The sequence below is a fragment of the Amphiura filiformis genome, chromosome 13 (genome assembly GCF_039555335.1).
Source record: "Amphiura filiformis chromosome 13, Afil_fr2py, whole genome shotgun sequence".
Taxonomy (NCBI): Eukaryota; Metazoa; Echinodermata; class Ophiuroidea; order Amphilepidida; family Amphiuridae; genus Amphiura; species Amphiura filiformis.
This window is the reverse complement of record NC_092640.1, coordinates 60,000,078-60,019,859: the sequence shown is the minus strand read 5'-3', so window position 1 is coordinate 60,019,859 and position 19,782 is coordinate 60,000,078. Positions and strand designations below refer to the sequence as shown.

General features: G+C 36.8%; 1 protein-coding gene across 1 annotated transcript in view; it reads left to right on the top strand.

Annotated features, from left to right (window-relative positions):
• LOC140168594 (uncharacterized) overlaps positions 1–18,829 on the top strand; it is a 46,722-nt gene extending 27,893 nt beyond the window's left edge. Inside the window, exons 7-20 of the mRNA XM_072191997.1 lie at positions 771–890; positions 4,835–5,080; positions 7,242–7,364; positions 8,569–8,817; positions 9,484–9,594; positions 9,706–9,945; positions 11,373–11,483; positions 12,083–12,334; positions 12,963–13,076; positions 13,587–13,808; positions 14,224–14,322; positions 14,424–14,651; positions 16,547–16,776; positions 17,213–18,829. Coding sequence (XP_072048098.1) covers positions 771–890; positions 4,835–5,080; positions 7,242–7,364; positions 8,569–8,817; positions 9,484–9,594; positions 9,706–9,945; positions 11,373–11,483; positions 12,083–12,334; positions 12,963–13,076; positions 13,587–13,808; positions 14,224–14,322; positions 14,424–14,651; positions 16,547–16,776; positions 17,213–17,224 — 2,357 coding nt within the window. The 3' untranslated portion in view covers positions 17,225–18,829. The remainder of the gene's footprint in view (positions 1–770; positions 891–4,834; positions 5,081–7,241; positions 7,365–8,568; positions 8,818–9,483; positions 9,595–9,705; positions 9,946–11,372; positions 11,484–12,082; positions 12,335–12,962; positions 13,077–13,586; positions 13,809–14,223; positions 14,323–14,423; positions 14,652–16,546; positions 16,777–17,212) is intronic.
• The last annotated feature ends 953 nt before the right edge of the window (positions 18,830–19,782 follow it).

Here is a 19,782-nt window from a genome sequence, read left to right as displayed (position 1 = left end):
GTGAAAAAATATGTATAAAAATTACATTAGACCCCGGCAAAGATTACTATTTCGTTTTTATGGTAATCTAATCTTTTATTTTCTGAAATAAATTTCCGGGTCTAATGTGGACTCATTTATATAAATGGTAAAAACCATACGAAAAACTATACAAGAAAAATGGTAAGCTCCGTATACATTGCACTCTCCGAATAACACTATGCGCGTGCAGTGCAGCGAATCCAGCGAAGTCAAAATCGATATAATATGTATTGTGCATAATAGGCACATGAATTGTCGTATTTCTGTTTGTAGAAAAGTTCAACAATTTAGCACTATAATTCACATTAATACTTTTTAAGCAGATAAAATTTCAAAATATGGTACGTTTTCTGTCTTTACTTGTCATGATATTGTGAATTCAATACCCGATATATGTTGGAGTTGCCTATACAGGTACGATCAAATTTCAAGATGGCTACCAACACGTCAGTTGGTGGACTGGTCTAGGGGGCTGAAAGTATTATACTTTAGCCACGTTAGCGGCAAACTGCAGCGTGGGTTCGAGGCCCACCTCTGCCAAACTAAATTTTCCTCTTTTTTTTTAATTTCATTTTAGGGAAATGAGGCTGGGCGAATTTATGTATGTCGTAGGGTGGTGTGGTGTTCGTGTTATGGTTAGGGTTAGGCTCAGGGCTTACTGTGTCAAATCAATGAGGTCTCGAACAAACCGAGAGCGTCCTATAACTACACAAATTAATGGAAACAACTTTTTTTGTATTATTATATAGATGTCACTCAAAACCCGTGGTTGCGGATCGATATGGGCCAGGTGTATGAAGTGCGATATGTGGCTATCTACGTTATTGGTGATTTCTACAAGCTAGCACCTTTTGATGCTGATGTAGCGCGTAAGTTACGATACTATACCTATACCTATACCTAACCTTAATTAAGAATACGATACATGATTTACCGACAAGTGACTCATTTCGGAATGCGATCATGAATTTTGAAGAAAAAAAAGTTTCCACAGGTTTCGTTGGGATTCGAACCAGCGATTCGGAACTTCCTTTGATTACGCGTCTAGCGCTTTACCGTTCGGCCACGGTGGCAGTTGAGTGAAGGAGTGTAATGATAAATGATAAATCTCATAATGCCATCTTTAGCCTTTTGTTTACTAAAAATTAAATTTTTGTCATATAAAGAAAATTAATTTTTGTCATATAAAGAAAATTAATTTTTGTCATATAAAGAAAATTAATTTTTGTCATATAAAGAAAATTAATTTTTGTCATATAAAGAAAATTAATTTTTGTCATATAAAGAAATTGTGTCTGGCGTGAATTACACTACAGTTTTTTTATTCTTAGGGCTCTTTAACTTCGTCAAATAATTTTTTAAATGATAGAGTGAATCCCCTGGCCCTCTATAATTACGCACAAAAGATCGATTCCCCTTAAATTAGCCATACTGATATTTTGTGGACTATAAGTCCATATCAGCCAATTAAGTTCATCTCAGTGACCGCAACCTCCCGGGTTAAAAATCAAGACTTTACTTTGTTTAGGCAAACCAGGTTTCCTTTGTTTTTGTTATACTAATCTAAAAGCATCAACAGCATTATGTAACGCTGCAGGTTACAACATAACAAGCATTATTGATTGAGCGCTTTTACAGATATATAGCCAGAAAATGAATAAAGCGCTTTGACAATCAAAAGAAATATGAACAAGAATATCAATAACATAATATGAAATACAGTAAATCAACATTTTGGAAAGAGATGTCTTTATAAGTGACTTAAAAATGTTGATATTTGGTGATCAGGCGCAATGTTGGGAAAAAAACGTGGTGTAGATCCTGCAGCAGATTAGCCGATAATGATCGGTTCAGGAACGCAGGTTTGTCTGTATATTGTTGAGGTGTTATTTGAGGTGCAAGTTCAATGAAACATTTGTAGGCAAACACATTTATTAACCATGTTAAGTGGTATGATAACCAGTGGAAATCAGCAAGTAATGGTGAAGCATGGTCACTGAGATTTGCTCTATAAATTTTTTTTATCTCTGTTTTATATAGTTTTCGCATGCCGTTTGATTACATGCCAATTGAGTAAAGTAATCTGGAAATTATGACGGCCCTGACCTGACAGCGTTGTTACAAGTGTTATGGGGCGCCCGCAACGGCAGGGGCACCTTATTAACATGACTTTGTGAAAAGCTTCTAATTTCAGTCTTGCTAGATTTACTTAGTTAGGGAAAAAGTTCAATTTGGTGACCACTCTCTGGCTAGTAAGGTTTGACGATTGATTCGACTTCTATGGACCATTTAGAAAAAAATAGCCACCATGTCCCTCGCGAAAATCCCGGCATTTTTCGCTAGAGGCCAAAATCAAAATGGCCGCCGCCATCATTTTGAAAATTTAAGTTTTGAACCAGAGCACCTATAATCATGGACAAAGACACTTTTTCGGATATGTCGAGTACAAGGATTCCGATTCTGACATTAGTTTGACATTACGGCATCATTTTCACCCAGAAATCCAAGATGGTCCATCTTGAAAAATTTAGTTTTGAACAAGAGGACCTAAAATCGTGTACAAAGACACTTTTTGGATAAGTCGACAACAAGGATTTCAAATTTGACATTACTTTGACATTACGAACTCATATTTACCCAGAAATCCAAGATGGTGGCCGCCGGCGCCAAAAAAAAAAAATAAGTTTTGAACCAGATTACCTAAAATCGTGCACAAAGACACTTTTTCCGGTAAGTCGACCCCAAGAAATCCGAATCTGACATCAATTTGACGTTATAACGTAATTTTTGCCCAGAAATCCAAGATGGCCCCTATTTGGTAGAGCGTAAATGTGATTTTTGAATGAGAGCAGAAGCATAAGTGTGTCATTTCCGCCTTATCTGGGGTTCGTGTGCCTTATATGGGGTTTAAACTGCCTTATCTTGGGTTTACATTCCTTATCTAGGGATAAGGCGCCTTACATGTGTTTTAGACGGCCTTATCCTGGGTTTACGTTCCTTACCTGTGGCTAAGATGCTTTAACCTTAGCATATCGCAGTCTAAACCCAGATAAGGCATCTAAACCCCAGATAATGCGCCGTAACCCCAGATAAGGGACGTAGACCGCCGATAAAGCAGTCTTAACCCCAAATAAGGCGCTTTAACCCTAAATGAGGAACATAATCCTAAGATAAGGCATCTAAACCCCACATAAGGTGCCTTAACTCTAGATAAGGGTCGTTAACCCCAGATAAGGGCCGTCAACCTCAGATAAGACATCTAAACCCAAGATAAGGCGCCTTAACCCCAGATAAGAGACGTAAACTCAGATATGGCAGTCTAAACCCCGATAAGGCGCCGTAACCCCAGATAAGGGACGTACACCTCAGATAAACCAGTCCCAACCCCAAATAAGCCGCCTTAACCCTAAATAAGGAACATAAACCTAAGATAAGAGAAGTAAACCCCAGACGGTAAGCAAAATCGTCAACCGTGTAATTGAATGGGATTATTTTGAAATTTTAAAACGCTTGAAATATCACAAACAAATAGGCATATGTTAATAAATAATATAAATACAAGCTAAAACCGTTGGGGTTCGATAATGAACCCCACAAAACTAACCGAGTATTATGGAAAATGCCATACGGCCGGGCGGTTTCACAAGTTGCCGGCTTAATCATGCCACTCGCCGCCTGATCTTATTAATACATAATGGTTTTGACCTCAATGCATGAGTGGTGATTCAATGTTATTTTACCGTAAAGTCCTATGGTGGAGGTCTTTTTTTTGTTGTGTAGTCCTACAAAGGTGGGGTGACTTAAAAGTAACCTGCTGGTAGACATGTTTTACCGTACAGTCCTACGGGCTTATGGTGTAGGGTTTTTTATTTTTTATTTTGTTGTCCTAAAAAGGTGGGGTGACATAAAGTAGTCCTACAGTCAGTATAGTCCTACAGTGGGATTCTTTTACTGTGTAGTCCTACGAGCGAGAGGTGTTCTACAGTCAGTCCTACAGTGTAATTCTAGCACGCCGCAGTCTTACTATGCAGCAATTTCTTACCTTTCATACTTTGCAAAGGGAATTTCCATAACCTGACCACCTTTTTCTGACCACCTTCTCTGACCAGCTTTTACAGTGAGCCGTGTGATATTTGATTCTTACACAATAATAAGTGCTGGGTGATAATTTGCAAGCTTTCCGATTCAATTTATTTCATCCAAAACAGTCCTGTCATACACCTTCCCCAATCAAACACATTTCTCTTGCATTTGATCATCTTCTACTCTTCCCTAGAAAAAATCATTATAATACCAAATCTAAACACCATGGTATTCACCATATCACGCCCAAGCTAACATTGGGCGCCCCATTCCTTTTTTAAAGGAATTTTTTTTATCTATGTTGCATCACGTTGGGATAGTGATGTAGGAAGTTGCTCATCTAAAATGGATTTGGCGTGTAAGATGGAATCTTAGGCCTCTGGGAATAGTCAACGCATCTATAGGGACTGCAGATAGGCATTAGTTCTAATTCTGTTAAAGATGAAGTGGCCTGAAGGCTGTCTGGTTGATCTACGAGTGCTGGTTTGGGTCTGGCTAATATTTAATATGTTGCTAGGGTCATGAGTCTCTTAAAAAGCCTCTTGGTATATGGTACACAACCGGACTTCGGTACGTCTGACTCCAGCGACTCTCTAGATTGTGTATCATTTCAGAGACGCTGGATGAACTTGTTAGTTGTGCACGAAACGTGCATTTGTTAACCCTTTATGTATATTATTAACACTGAAGACCTCCTATTTTAACCAAGGCTACTTTCACTTCATTTCAGTCATTGCTTTAGACGACATGGACATCTTTGTTGGTTCTTGCCCGACTATAGGTTCACCTGCCAACCAACTTTGTTACAATACCGGAGATACAATAAGTTCAAGTTCTAATGCAAACATTTTCGGGTCCACGGATCCCTATCCGGGTAAGCCATGCGACCCGGGTATCTACGGCCAATATTTGACTCTTACCAAGTCTTCGTCTGGATTAATTTGGGCTTGCGAACTACACATTTACGGCAAAGAAGGTAATTCATGTCACTGTTCTGTTATTATGTCGTTTCTCCTTTCTTTTTTTCTTCTGTCAACACTTCTCATTCATCAATTTTGACCAAACTTGGTCACAAGCAGAACTGTTCGTGATCATACAATCACAATCATTGGTTAAAGATTACCCAGATATCATAAGGGTAAAATGTTTCAGCACAAACTGTATCTTTCCCCACAAACAACGATTAGCATTAACGTCTCTTGCACATATGCATTTACATTATCCAGTGTCTATGGGGTGCTCACAAATTTGGGGTCAACGGTCATTAAGAGGTCATTTTCGCTGAGACTGAATACCTCCAAAATGACCCTTCTCCCACAAATAATATAGTACGATAATGCTACTTAATTGCACACATACATGACAATTAGCCAGTGTCTATGAGGTGCTCACAGATTTGGGGTTAAACGTCATTTAGGGGTCATTCCCAGATAACATGGCGATATTGGTCCAATGGTGGCCCAACGTATGTTCCATAATGGCCCAACATTGGTTGCTGATATCACACCAATATAATTTGCTCACGGGCCCAAGATTGGTCCAAAATTGGGCTTGGGCCAATGTTGGCCCCAGCGTGCCCAAACCTTGTCACAGACATTGAACCAACATTGGGCCTGTACCTATTTCTAATTGGCAAACAATTGGCTGCCAATGGTTTAACAATATGTAATTTTAGTATTGGGCCAAGCAATATTGATGCAATGGATTATTGCAATTTATTGGACGTTATTCGACGGGAATGTATCATCTCTTGCCGCTTCGCAGTAAGAGAGGTACACTATACGACTCATCACCGTGGTGTTGAATAGCCAGCAAGTGTATTTGATAGCATGGTGACACGTACTTTAAGAAATTATCTTTAAAAGTATGGTCTTAGAAATAAAAGTGCCGAAAATTCTTGTGTATTTCCTTACAAATATGTAATCCGTGGTGTTAAATAGCGTTTGCCCTGCGTTTTATCATCCGTGGTTTGGTTTCCTATTGTTTCAACTTAGTATAATATTTATGATTTAGAGGTCCTCCAAATACTAGTACTCTTCACAATCATTATTTGTTACCCAATTGTTACCCAATTTTTTACCGAAATTGCTGTGATAACCTATATTGGCTGCCAACATGATGCCAATGTAAAAATTGTCAATTGAAAGCCAAGATTAGCCCAATATGGGTCAGCACGAACTGGTGGCCCGATATTGGGCCAATAGCATCACGATTGTTGGCAGCTGTTCACAACCAATATATCATTGGACCAATTTAGGCTGCCACAGTGATGCCAATATGAAGATTACCAATGGAAAGCCACGATTGGTCCAATATGGCCAGCAAAATAATGCCGAGGCCAAGATTGCCGTTCGAAAACCAACATTGGGCCAATATATGCATGTTATCTGGGTTTCTGTTCTGAGACTGAGTACCTTCAAAATGCCTCTTCTGCGACAAATAACATGATAGCAATATTATGTATTTGCACACATACATTGACATTGACATTAGCCAAGGTCATCGGGGTGTTCATTATTTGAGATGAAAGGCCACGAAGGGGTCATTTCTGGTATGAGGCGAATTACATCTAAAATACCACGTTTTCTACACGTACGTGCAACATAACTCTGTGATACCACTTCCGAATATGCATTGTCATTATTCAGTATCTATATCTCATGTTCACATGACATGGGTCAAGGTCACATCGGGGTCATATGCGTAAAAATGTGGTTTCACCTGACATTAGCCAGTGTATTTTATTTATCCGATGTGTTCACAGATTTGAGGTCAAAGTTTATAGAGTCATTTCATTCTGATACCAAATATAAAATTATTGAACTGTTCTTCTCTCATAAATAAAGTAGCACGATAGTGGCTCTTGTGCACGTGCTTTGACATTAGCCATTGTCTTGGGAGTATTCGTGCCCTTGTTCATATGGGACAGAGATGGCATAACTGACTGTCTTCGTGATCTGTGATCACAGCATGTCTAGTTATTGTTATTTCTTCTTTTGCCAACTTTCACTTGTAGAAGCTTTTGATATTACGCACATTCAATTATTACTTGTACATATGGCATGGTAAAAATATTTTGTTGAAAATATTAATACTAATATGGACAAAAAATTTTGTTCAATGTTGCATTTTTGCAGTTTCACATTTGGTTCAAGCCAGATTACAGTTTTCTCAGTCACATTTTGAAGTTGATGAAAATGATGGCAGCATAATGATTACAACTAATCGCACAGGGCTAACGGAAAGCTGCACAACAGGAGGTATTGTGGTTTAATTTTTAATGTTTCCTGGTTTCAGTCCGAGTTTACGATCACGATAGTAAGACTTGGTGGACGGGTGGCAATTGGCGATCTTTTAAAAACGTTCGTAGCAAAATATATATGTTAATTAGGTAGTTTATTTGCATCAATCAAAACTCGTGAGCATGATTTCTCGGAGCTGGTAAGACGTATTGTAGCAAAACATGGAGAAACTAATTACCCAGCAAACACAAAAACGTTTTAAAAACGTTTTAAATAAGTTATATTTTGGCTTTTGGTTTAGGTAAAAACGTTTTAATAACATTAAAATGTCGGGTTATATAAAGGTTATGATAACGTTTTAAAACGTTTTGTATGAAAACACACTACAACAATATTTTTAAATGTTTTCAAAAATGTTATTGTAAACTATTTTTGCAAACATTTTTGCCAAATATTGTGTCAATACTTAAATAACATTATTTTAAAATATTTGAACCCAGCAAACACAGAAATGTTCTTAAAATGTTTTTTTCAAACCTTTGAATAACATTTAAATGTCGGGTTATATAAATGTCATGAAAACGTTTTTCAAACGTTATTGAAAATATTTTGGGCAAACATTTTTATTCGAAAAATATTTTTCAACTCCAAAATAACATTCTGTTTAGAATGTTTTGTATCAAGTTCTCAAGAATGTTTTTGGAATGTTATTAAAACGTTTTTATACCCTTTATATAACCCGACATTTAAACGTTTTCTGTAAAACATTTTTATTTGCTGAGCAGTAGATTATCACAAAATGTTTTTTAAGGTTATGCAAACGTTTTATACTCTTAATATACCCTTTATATAACCCGACATTTAAACGTTTTCTGACAACCTTTTATAACCTTTTGCGAATGATGTCGAAAACGTTTTGTGTTTGCTGGGTATGGACTTCCTCCTCATCATATGAAATTTTCAAAGGCGTCACTACTCACTATCACAGGACACACTCTCCTGGTGTGCTCTCTCTCTCTCACACACACACACACTCTTATAAATCCTACAGTCTATCTCGACTTTCTCTTGATCATCCTTTTGAATATTTTTCCTCAGGCCTTAAAAGTGGGGAGAGGCAAGAAATATAGTTGTAGTGCCGCCACTGGTCCGGGCACTGGTCATTTATGAGACCTGTTATATGCCACTTACATCAATGTGTACTAATGTTTTCTTCCGTTAGGCTACTATACTGAGGGTATAACAGCTACTACAAGTGACTTCGTAGCAGTTCCGTATCCACCCGATGAAAGCAATCGAATCTCATTCTCACAAGGTGAAAATGACGGCACAGTCAAGCAGTTTCCTGTTACCATACTTGACGATGATCTATGCGAACCGTCGGAAACATTCAGAGTAATCCTGACTGATATTAAAGGCGGAACAACTGGCGTACAGACTTGCGCAACTGTAACGATCAATGATAATGATGGTATGAAATATTATATTAATGTAAAATAGTGCTTAATATAATAATGTAAAGACATTTCATAACACGCCCTCCAGTTAAGTCCATACATTTACATGGTTGCACGCTTGTCAATCAGGTTTAGTTCCACTAGTCCTAAGGTTCCATAATCTTACGCCTCCCTAACCTAATCCGAACACTAACTTTGGGACAAGCGAATCAATTTTATTTTTCTGTCTATCTAGCAAACTTTTTTTTTAGTTTTCGGCCTAACTACGAACCACAGTTTTAACCAGATGAAATCTATATTATGAGTTTTTATAAACCTAATGAACGTTTTTTAATTGATTTGTTCGGGTTTTTGACAACCCTGAATAATACAAGAAGGCCTAAAGCGTATTTCCATTGGGCCCATTTGAATACCGAGACAGATTGGGAACAGTCAGGGGTTAGCGTCTTCGAGAAAAAATATGGTGTTTACATTGATGAACTGAAGAATATTTTCTGTATTCGATAGTTGTGCAAATCAGTTTCACCAGATCATGTAATTGTGACATTTTCGCCTTCTTGTGCTCAAGTTTATAAATCATGTGGACAGAGAACAATTATGTTTTGTGCGATAAAATATGACCGAAATAATGAGGTTCGTGTACTAAACTTTACGTATCAATCTTACCATTCTCTTTGAAGGTGTTATGTTCTCGTTTGAGTATGATACGTACTACGTAGCTGAAGGAGATGGGGCAGTTAACATCGGTATTCGACGCACGGGACAAGGCGTCATGCAACCAGGAAGTGCAGGTATGTCCACGCCCTCTTTTACCTAAAATCAACCATTCCATTTTGAGTTGCAGCATTATTAAACTATGACATCATAAATTGTCTAAATTCCTCGTTGTCTTTTTTTCACAGAACTTAATTTTGCAGATAACACAGCAACTTCTTTTGACTACAACAATACACCAGTTGTGGTCGACTTTGAAGCATCTACCAATGACGATACCGAATTTGGAAGTGTGAGTCTCAAGGAGGATGATGTTTATGAAGACACTGAGATATTTCAAGTGTCTCTTGGAACATTGACACCTGCCAATGGATGCAGTAAACCTGGGGACATAACGACAGCATCTGTTATTCTGCAAGATAATGACTGTAAGTCATGGGCATACTATTAAAGGTATTGTTGTATAATGATTCACAATACAATTCACTGTCAATCAAATACATGTTAGTACATGGTTAGTTTCAGGTTTAATAAATAGCATAGCACCTCATAACTAATGGTCATATGTTTGCTCGCGTAAAGAAAATAACGAGGTACCGGTATATACTTTGATCAGCGCGTAACCACCTTTTACCCCCGGGGGGCACTTCCATGACAGATATGCATCATGTGCCTCGGGATAGACCCCTTTTTCAAACCGGCTTGTACCCAATGACCCCCTTTTTTATGTTATGGTCCTACCTATTACCCAATGACCCCCTTTAAAAAAATTCATGTACTCAATGACCCCCTTTTTCTATTTCCTGCTATACCCAATGACCCCCTTTTTAATTCCCAAATTTAGGTGGTATTTGTGTTCTCCTCCAGAAATAATGATATTTTTCACATTTCCAAGGTGGCCAAGTTGTTTTTACGCAGTTTGGCACTGATTTATGTGTACTTAATGATACTCTTTTGGCAATCCTGTACTCAATGACTCCCATTTTACTTTTTGTTACCCCAATGACCACCCTTTTTTCAAAGTTTCATACTGAATGACCCCATTTTTTTTAGGTTGTGTACTGAATGACCCCATATTTTTGTAATTGTACATTTGACCTGAATGCCCCCTACTTTTAACATGGCCGAGGCACATCCCTGCCATTTCAGATAGGGAGTGCCCCCCCCCCCGGGCTTTTACCACTACGCCGAAAAGTAGACCCGCGTTAAGAGTGACATAGTTGATCTGCCTGGACTATATTTTGCGTGTTAAAGAAAGTAGACGAAGTATAGGACTTCAATTAATAATTGTAATACCTATGGCGAGATGTTATAAGGCCCGCCGATTACGAGCTGATTAAAGTTTAGTCTACTGCTGATGGTCCTCGTTTACCCGTACAAAACACAACTCGCAACTCAATACAACGCCGCGGGCACAACGCACTGCAAATCCTGATAAAACAAATTTAACTTTATTGTCATACTGCAACTTAATGCAGTATTTTTGGAAGAGACTACAATGCGGGTAATGCAACTCACTGCAACGCAGATGCAGTGATACAGAGTAGGCTGTCCTGGTACTTAAAATGGGATGAGTAGTATATGGGAGGTCTTGGGGCATCTTAATAAGAGTCTTACTGAAAGGCGTACTGTTCAATTGCACTTCAGTAATTAAAGGCTTTCCCTGTCAAATGTGATTGACAGTAAAAAGTAAAAGGTGCTTCTATGAATATTTTAACACTAACTACTTTAATCTGTAGAGTTTCATACATTATGTTCATGAATGTGGTGACCTGCTGCCAGATCAAAATTAACTATATCTTTAATGTTCTTACAACATAATGCTAAACTTTTGTATCACGTATTTATTTTTCAGCCCGGTTCTGGTTTAACCTGGTCAATAATGATGCAGCTATATCTATACCAGAGGGCGAATCAAGAACCATTGACATCTTACGATTGGGAACAGAACAATCAAAAAACCTTGGTGAGTAAAATACATGGAGAAAATATTTGCGATTGGATTTTTTGAATAAAACAAAAAGAAAGGCGACAAATTTAAGGTGAAATATTGAAATGTTTTAATGAACCGACGTCGGACATTGCCGTATTGGTATTCTTCTTTATTCAAAGATGTTGCAATACTTTTAATTTATGTGTATAATTCTTTTAAAACATTGGGACTTTTCAGGGTTTTTTTAGATTTTCTAATGTAACTTCCAAAATTTGGTTTGCAAGTCTCATTGATTAGTCTGAGAAAGTGTGAACCCTCTTCTGTGGAAACAGGTCAGCCTTCGGCGGCTTCGTTTTTGTTTGCTGGAGGCAAATTATTTTGATCGGTTAGATGTTCATCCAAATACAGAAACAAAAATCAAAACCTAGTACAATTGAAATGCTCAAACGGGACAAAAGAATATTTGATTTACTAAAACGTAAACCAACCCATGTAATATGTATTTCAATTTCTTGGTGAATAAAAGTATTCTCTAAAATGTTGGTTAACAATTCATTTTTGAGCCATAAATATAGTTTATGAACAACTCTTTTAAAAATCATGTAAAAACGATTCGATTTCATGGTTTACAGATATTGTCATCCATGGAATAACTGCTAATACAGCCACTGATTTCAGCATTGCACCCGCTCCAAATAACGACGACGTATCTTCAGTAACCTTTGTCAGATCTGATGATAGGGAAAGCATTACTATATCGACACATGATGATTTTGACACAGAAAGTGATGAAGTTTTTACTCTTACCCTTCGGGATCCACTTTATCCTGAAGGAAACCGAGCTGACCCGTTTACTTTTACCGTGATTATCGTCGACAATGATGGTAATACATTTTTTTCCATACAATAATGAAACACACCGGATTTATTAATCACTCTACGCTGAAAACAACCTCAGAACATTATTATATACGAAGACTAAGAAATAAAGGGCAATGTATTATCTTTTAAACCCAAATAATGTGTCAGAGGGAGTAAAAATGTAACTATAAAGGGTGAGGCGCAGCCGAACCCATTATTAAATGTTTTTACTGCCGAGGACATATTATTTGCATGTGAAGGATAAAACTGCACCCTTTATTCGCGTCATTTGCGTGATAATAAAGTACTTACAACCCAGCCAACAATTTTACGTTGTTACAACGTCGTATAAAGTCATCCACGTAGTAAATACGTAAATTTGTGAACTCGTATTCGTATTGTGACAACGTAATTGCGGACGTATGCCTGTTCCAAAATGTAAAAAAGATGTTGTAGTTGAGCAAAGTTTGTCGCAATAGCCATGTTCCTAAATTTTAGGATGTAAGTGGATTATCTATTTATGATTTGTATTCTTGTAATTTGTCCATTGTACTCTAACATTTAAGCTTTTAATGTCCAAATATTTTGATAATAAAACGTGTGCATGTTACTAATGTTGTTTCTTTGGCTTTGATACATGATCTATTCCAGCTCGATATGCGTGGAAGCAGACGGAGTTTTCCATTGAAGAGGACCAAACAAGACTGAGAGTATGCTTAACTAGAACTGGGTCCGGGGACATTCTTTCAGATGAGAAAATAGTTGGCAAGTATATTTACTGACAATGAAACCACATTTTCTATCACAACAACATGCGCTGGTGTGATGAAGAAATATTTAGATACGACATTGCACTTGCAGTCGATGTCATTAATCACTCATTAATCACTCTACGGTGAAATAATCTTAGAACAAATTATCCATGAAGACCAATATTAAGCAATTGGCTTAGAGAATAAGCATGGTTTCATTAGCACGTGTATGATTGTTCCAAAAATGCAAAAGTATGTTGTAGTTTAGCAAAATTTATCTCAATTGCCTTGTTCCTAAATTTTAGGATGCAAGTATATTAACTGACAATGAAACCACATTTTCTATCACAACAACATGCGCTGGTGTGATGAAGAAATATTTAGATACGACATTGCACTTGCAGTCGATGTTATAATATACGCCAGCTTCATTTTTTCAAGACAGTCTTATAAACGGGTTCAGTTTATATTTCGCTATAATAAAACGAGTACGTGTCTTTATTACTTACATTTTGAATATCAGGCATAACGTCCAGTAAAGAAACCGCAGATCTAAACAGTGATTTTGAGCCCTTGACGACGATCACTTTTACCCGAGGCAGTGCCGAGGCTTGTGGGGAGGTTCAAATTCTTGAAGACACAGATGTGGAATCTTCTGAAAGCTTCACACTGACTATCACTAATGGACAAGATATTGTCATAGGTGCCGATAACATTGCTACAATCACCATTACAGATGACGACAGTAAGTTCAAAAACATTCATAAATAATTACAAGCTAATGACTATACTAGAAGACAGAAATAAAAAAGACTAGTTTGCGTCTGACGTCATCTGTCAATCAAACTCGATCACGGTTTGTTTACAAGTGCCGTGATGATGTGAGTTGATGAACGCGGCTATAAAACCGGATGTTGAGGATCGTACAAAAATGCCTCATCTCAAATAGAGAAACAAAAAACGCACAGAATGCTTTGTTATATTTTATGTATGATTTGATATACCCAACTGTAAATGATTGGGAGATATATCAATGATATGAATGAGAAAACAAAGACAAAATTATTAAATCAAAAAATTAATTTTACACTCCAATATTTCCTAGTCAATTCTAGTCAAAATAGAATCAAATGAAAACAATTTCTTGTTTTTAATAACAGCTGTGGTAGGATGGGCCCAAGACGCATACACCTTTGACGAAGGTGCAACCGATTCCAGTATTCTTATCACTAAGATAGGAAACGGACCTGCTTCAATAAGTAAGTGATTTCAAAAATATTAAAATATCCAGCACAATTTTGTCCTATAAATGTTGCATTTCACATGTAACAATGTTACATTCTTTCTTCCATTTTTTCAGGACTTGTTGTAACCCCTGCAGAGAATAGTGACTTCCAAATAGATTCTCTTACTATCACCATACCGGCTGGTTTGTCAAGTCACACCGTTCCAATAAGAATCACCGATGATGCAGAGGTTGAGTCTGATGAGACTTTTACCTTGATTCTGACTCGTGACGACTTTGGTAGCATATCTCAAGCACAGACCATCGTCACCATTGTCGACAATGATATTGACACAGATTCAGGTACTTTTTTATCTTATTCAATTCAGAGTTGATTACATTTCGTCGGTCGCAACACATAGTGGCGTAGAGTGATTTTCCAAATTTTCCGTTTCACATAGTGGCGTATAGATTTAGAGCTAAGTACAATCCTATAATAGTTATTCTTTGTTAACTATTAAAGATACAGTTTAATAGTTTGAACCTTAAACTTCAATTTCAAATGAATCGGGCCACTGAGAGATAACAGTGGAGGAGTATCGACTCCGTTACGTGTAGCATATCCTTCAAAAACGTTTTGCTCGGAGACGTATTTTGTCCTTCACGTACGCCACTATGTGTTGTGACCGACGATTTATGTTCAATGCTGAGCCACTAGGAAAGCTTTCACCTCTTTATAAAGGATTGAATGATGAGATAACAACCAGGGGCGTGACCAGCTTTCTTGGTGAGGGAAAAAATAAACAATTCGGAGAAAAGACGAAAAGGATTTCCCGGTTGCATCATTCTGACCCGGTAATATCGGTGGGATATAAACATCTCAAAAAAAGTAACTAACCCCCCTTAAATATCGGCCATTGTTCAAAAGGGGCTGTTGTATTACAAATCTGTAAAATGCGTTGGAAGCAGAATTTATTTCTGCGCATTGTGACACCTCATTTGATACGATAGCCCAGAAAACAATAAAACACCGGTCAATTTAATGTAGTGAGGTTCAGATTTGAAATACAAAAACACTCAGATATCATTACACAGATTTCCTTCCATTACACTGAATACAAAATCAATACAACTTACTGCAACTTTTAAATCTTGGGTTACATTGATTTAAATGTACGCTGTGACGTCAATATTTAGTCAATTGCTGCAAATGAGGTGTCAAAATGTGCAGAAATACATTCTGCTTCCAACGCATTTTACAGATTTGTAGTAGTTTTTGAATAATGGTCATTAGTTAAGGGGGGTTAGTTACTTTTTTTGAGATGTTTATATACTTACAGCGGTTTTAGTCTTTAGGCTTCCAAAAACTACTTTATTTGGACAATGTGCCAGTGTAGCGTGCAAACATTTGGTATTTAACACTATGCTCGGGTGAATATTTGTGGAAACGGGCTCCTTGACCCTTTTCTTTTCCTTTGTCTTCCCGATTTTCTCTTTCATTTTTGTACAGGGTCACATTTGTCAGGGGGAACTGGACTTAACAGCCCTACATACGCGTCATTTCAATGTTCAGGAAATAATGAAGGGCCTTCTTTTATTGTACGTATTGTAAAGTATCCACAGTGTTACGTATAAACCTATTAAGGCAAACGTACGATTGTGCTATGGCACCTCTTTTGATTTTACTGCTTGGATTTGTCACCAAAAGGCCAAATATTTTCAACTAAATGACAACTTTTTTTCATTACGTATCTAATTACTTGTTTTTAAATACAAATTTTCATCTAATGCGCCCATAAATTGAGACCAAAAATCCACCTCTCACCGAGAGAAATTCCCAGCCTCACACCTGTATCAAGTTCAAGTCGTAAGCATTGTACACTACATGTAGAGGTTTTGTGAAATCGGCACATGGAATTATCAGTGCTAAGGGATGAGCCGGCGCGGCGGTTGACCGCCGGTTCCGTTCTGTTCTAAACAATGGAAACCGGCAATTGACCGCTGGTCGAATTTTGATTTCATCCCTAAGGGGATGATAGCTTAAAAGATCTAGCCTGGCCCTGGATATATCGATGGTATAAACAGATTGATGTAATTTAAATAAGGCTGGAAACGCCAGCGTTTACTATATTATCGGCACAGTGAATGATACGATATAATTAGATGTTATGTTACTTTTAAATGAAAGGAGAGTTATCGAAGGGATCAGGAGGTACGACCAAATACAATATCAAATTTCTCGCAATATTTTTGTACAGGTCTTGGAGGAGGTGCCATAGCTGGCATAGTTGTAGCTGTTGTCATGGGAGGATTGATCAGTACTATCGCTGCTGTGGGGTTCTGTTATTTTGTGTCCAGAAGAACCGCAGCGTCCCGTGCAGCCGCTATATCAAGTACCCCTACTGCAGCTGCAATAGCTTCTGCAGGAAACACTGATCTGTTCACCGCTGCCTATGGTTATAATCCAAGTGGATATGGGCTGCAAAATGTAAGTGTACATTATTTTCTACTCTGATCTAAAAAAACAAATCCAAATTGTTTAAGGCTCAAGATACCTAAATATAGTCAGTATTTTTGACTGAGCTCAAAATGAGCCCGGCTCATAACCAAATTTGAGGCACGGAATGTTGGCATTCCAAACAATCTTGGAGCCTTTGGATAGGTTAAAGGGCTTTTGGACCTCGATCATTACCGAAATAGGCTAAAATCTACTAGAATTAGTTATTATTCATGTTCTACACACTACGAATAGTGTGGAGTCAGTGAGTTCATCAATTTGTACTACTGTAAATCCGTGGGAAATTATAGTTCATATACTTTAGGAGTAGAGTTTTGATCTATGAGAAAATAAAATCAATGAAATCCGTAAGATGTCAAACAAAACCACACAACTTGTTTAATTCTTTATGTTTTGTTTGTTTCAGCCATACTTCTAGACATATGACTCCGAAAGAACTATACCATCGAAAAATTTAGAATTTAATTATTGAACCAAACACAATTGTAACACTATCCCGTTTTTGTCATTGTGTCAATAAAACACTCAAAAGTAATTTTTCGATGGTACAGCTCTTTTAAAACGCCCTGTACAGCGGCTATCTGGTAAACCCGAATGGAGGATGGCGGATTTTGAGAATTGAGAATTTTGAGAAATTTTGAGAATAACAAAAGAGTTGTTATAATATGAAGCTTATGCCACTGATTACTGATACTGAAATTTACAGTGCACGATTTTCGGATATTGCATGCTTTTTGGCGTTGAATTTAACACTGCCATCTAGTACGTGACGCGATACAATGCGATGAGATGATGAAAATTAAAAAAGTAAATTGCATCAACGTTATTAGTGTTGTATTATATAGAAAAAGAAAAGGATCAGGAAGAAATAAAAATTCCCTTTAAAAGGGAAAGCCAGCTCCAATGTAGTAGAGGTCTTGTAATTAGTTTAGGTGGAAGGCATTTTATTGAAGGGATAATGATTGTGCTTTATGGGAAATTTGAATTGTATCAGCATTTTGTATAGGTGAAGGTGCCACTTATGGGTAGTATTGACTTTATTGTAAAACACAAAATATAGACAGTTGACATTTTAATAATATTATTTAACTTGCTTTATTTGCAACTTGCTTAAAGTACATGTTACTTATTGAAGATCCTAGATTTCAATAAGCAAGGGTTAAGTCACGTGCACCTAGGATAAGGTGCGATACCGTAGCCTCTCAAAATAAAATTAAGTCCAGTTGATTAGTTTTATGATTTCAAATTAATATTTATCAAGTTCCTTTACAATAATAAATAAGTATTATTAGGAAATCTTTATCACATATCACTGAATATTTGTCAACAACTTTGTATACTATATAATGTAATTATGAAGAGTTTGGTTCCTAAAGGCCTTAAGTCCAAAGGCTGCTTTGTGGAATTTTTTATTTGAAGATATTCCTAAGAGTAACAGTAACCTTGCAAATCTAATAACATTGGAGCAGTAGAATAGTAATAACAATTTTTTGGTTATCTTTAAAAAATTAATTGCAAATCTCTTTAACCTCCCACACGCGCGAAGAAGAAAACAATAAATATAAAAGAAAATTAATGTTTTTGGTTCCAAAAGGCATAAGTCCAATAAGGATCAATGGCAACCATTTTTAAACCTTGCATTGGAGAATTTTAGGGGACAAAATGATATTAAAAATAGTTAAAGAATAAGCTGGAGTTACAAACATGTCCATTCCAATCGTTAAATGTCATTTAAACTTTAAAAATTGTAAAAATATACCAGAAAAATGTGACACAAGGCAGCTATTGGGCTTAATGCCTTTTTTAAACAAACTCTTCATATCATGAATAAAAAGGAAATCAATGCTGCATCAACATTGTATATTTATATAATGTAGGCTATATATCATTGAATATCGTTGATTACTTGTAATAATCAAGTTCTTTTACAATATTACACACAAAAATAATATTGAAAAATCATTATCACATATCACCGAATATTTGTAATAAATCATATATTTTTTATAATAAGAATATCAAGTTCTTTATGGATATCATTATTGATTAATTTAGTTACACCTTTAATAAAGTGTATTTCTGTAAGTTCTGTATTTTGCTCACTTTTTGTATATTTGTTTACAATAAATTTGAGAATTTTCATATATTCTGCAATTGTTTTTATTTTCGTTTTAAGGACATTACATGTTCAGATTATTGCTTTCCACCGATTATGTTCTTGAAGTACTTTTGCATCAGCATAGATTCTTTTTGGACATAAATTGAAAATTGACAAGCCATTTATTGTTCTGATACGACTCATTGCAACATATGCATGCCCAGCTTGGAATAAGCTTTCCCCTAAACATACGGCGAGTACCCGCTAGTCCGAAGGACCGCTAGTCCGAAGGTTCGCTAGTCCAACGGTTCGCTAGTCCGAACACGTATTTAATGGAGGACGTGACGGTCGCTAGTCCGAATTTGCAAAAAGGTTCGCTAGTCCGAAAAAAAAGGTTCGCTAGTCCGAAGGTTCGCTAGTCCGAAGGTTCGCTAGTCCGAATTTATTAAAAGGTTCGCTAGTCCGAATTGTTAATCAGGTTCGCTAATCCGAATCAAAAAAGGTGCTCTAGTCCGAATTTTAAATAAGGTCCGCTAGTCCGAATTTTATATAAGGTTCGCTAGTCCGAATGATAAATAAGGCCAGCTAGTCCGAATTCTAAATAAGGTCCGCTAGTCCGAATTTTCTTTAAAGAACCTGATCAGCGCCACCATACACCGGTCTCAAAATGTATTGGAAGTGTTTGATCAAATATACTGAGCGTGTTACCTGAGTAGGTGCACACAGGTTCACAACATTTTGTTCATGTTTTGCATTGTTTCTTTAAAAGTAATGATGGCAACATAAAAGTATACATTTTCAGAAAGGAAACAATGCAAGTAACCCAATAAGTTTCCAAATCGATGAAAACTGTATATTTATGTTCTAAAGACACAAAA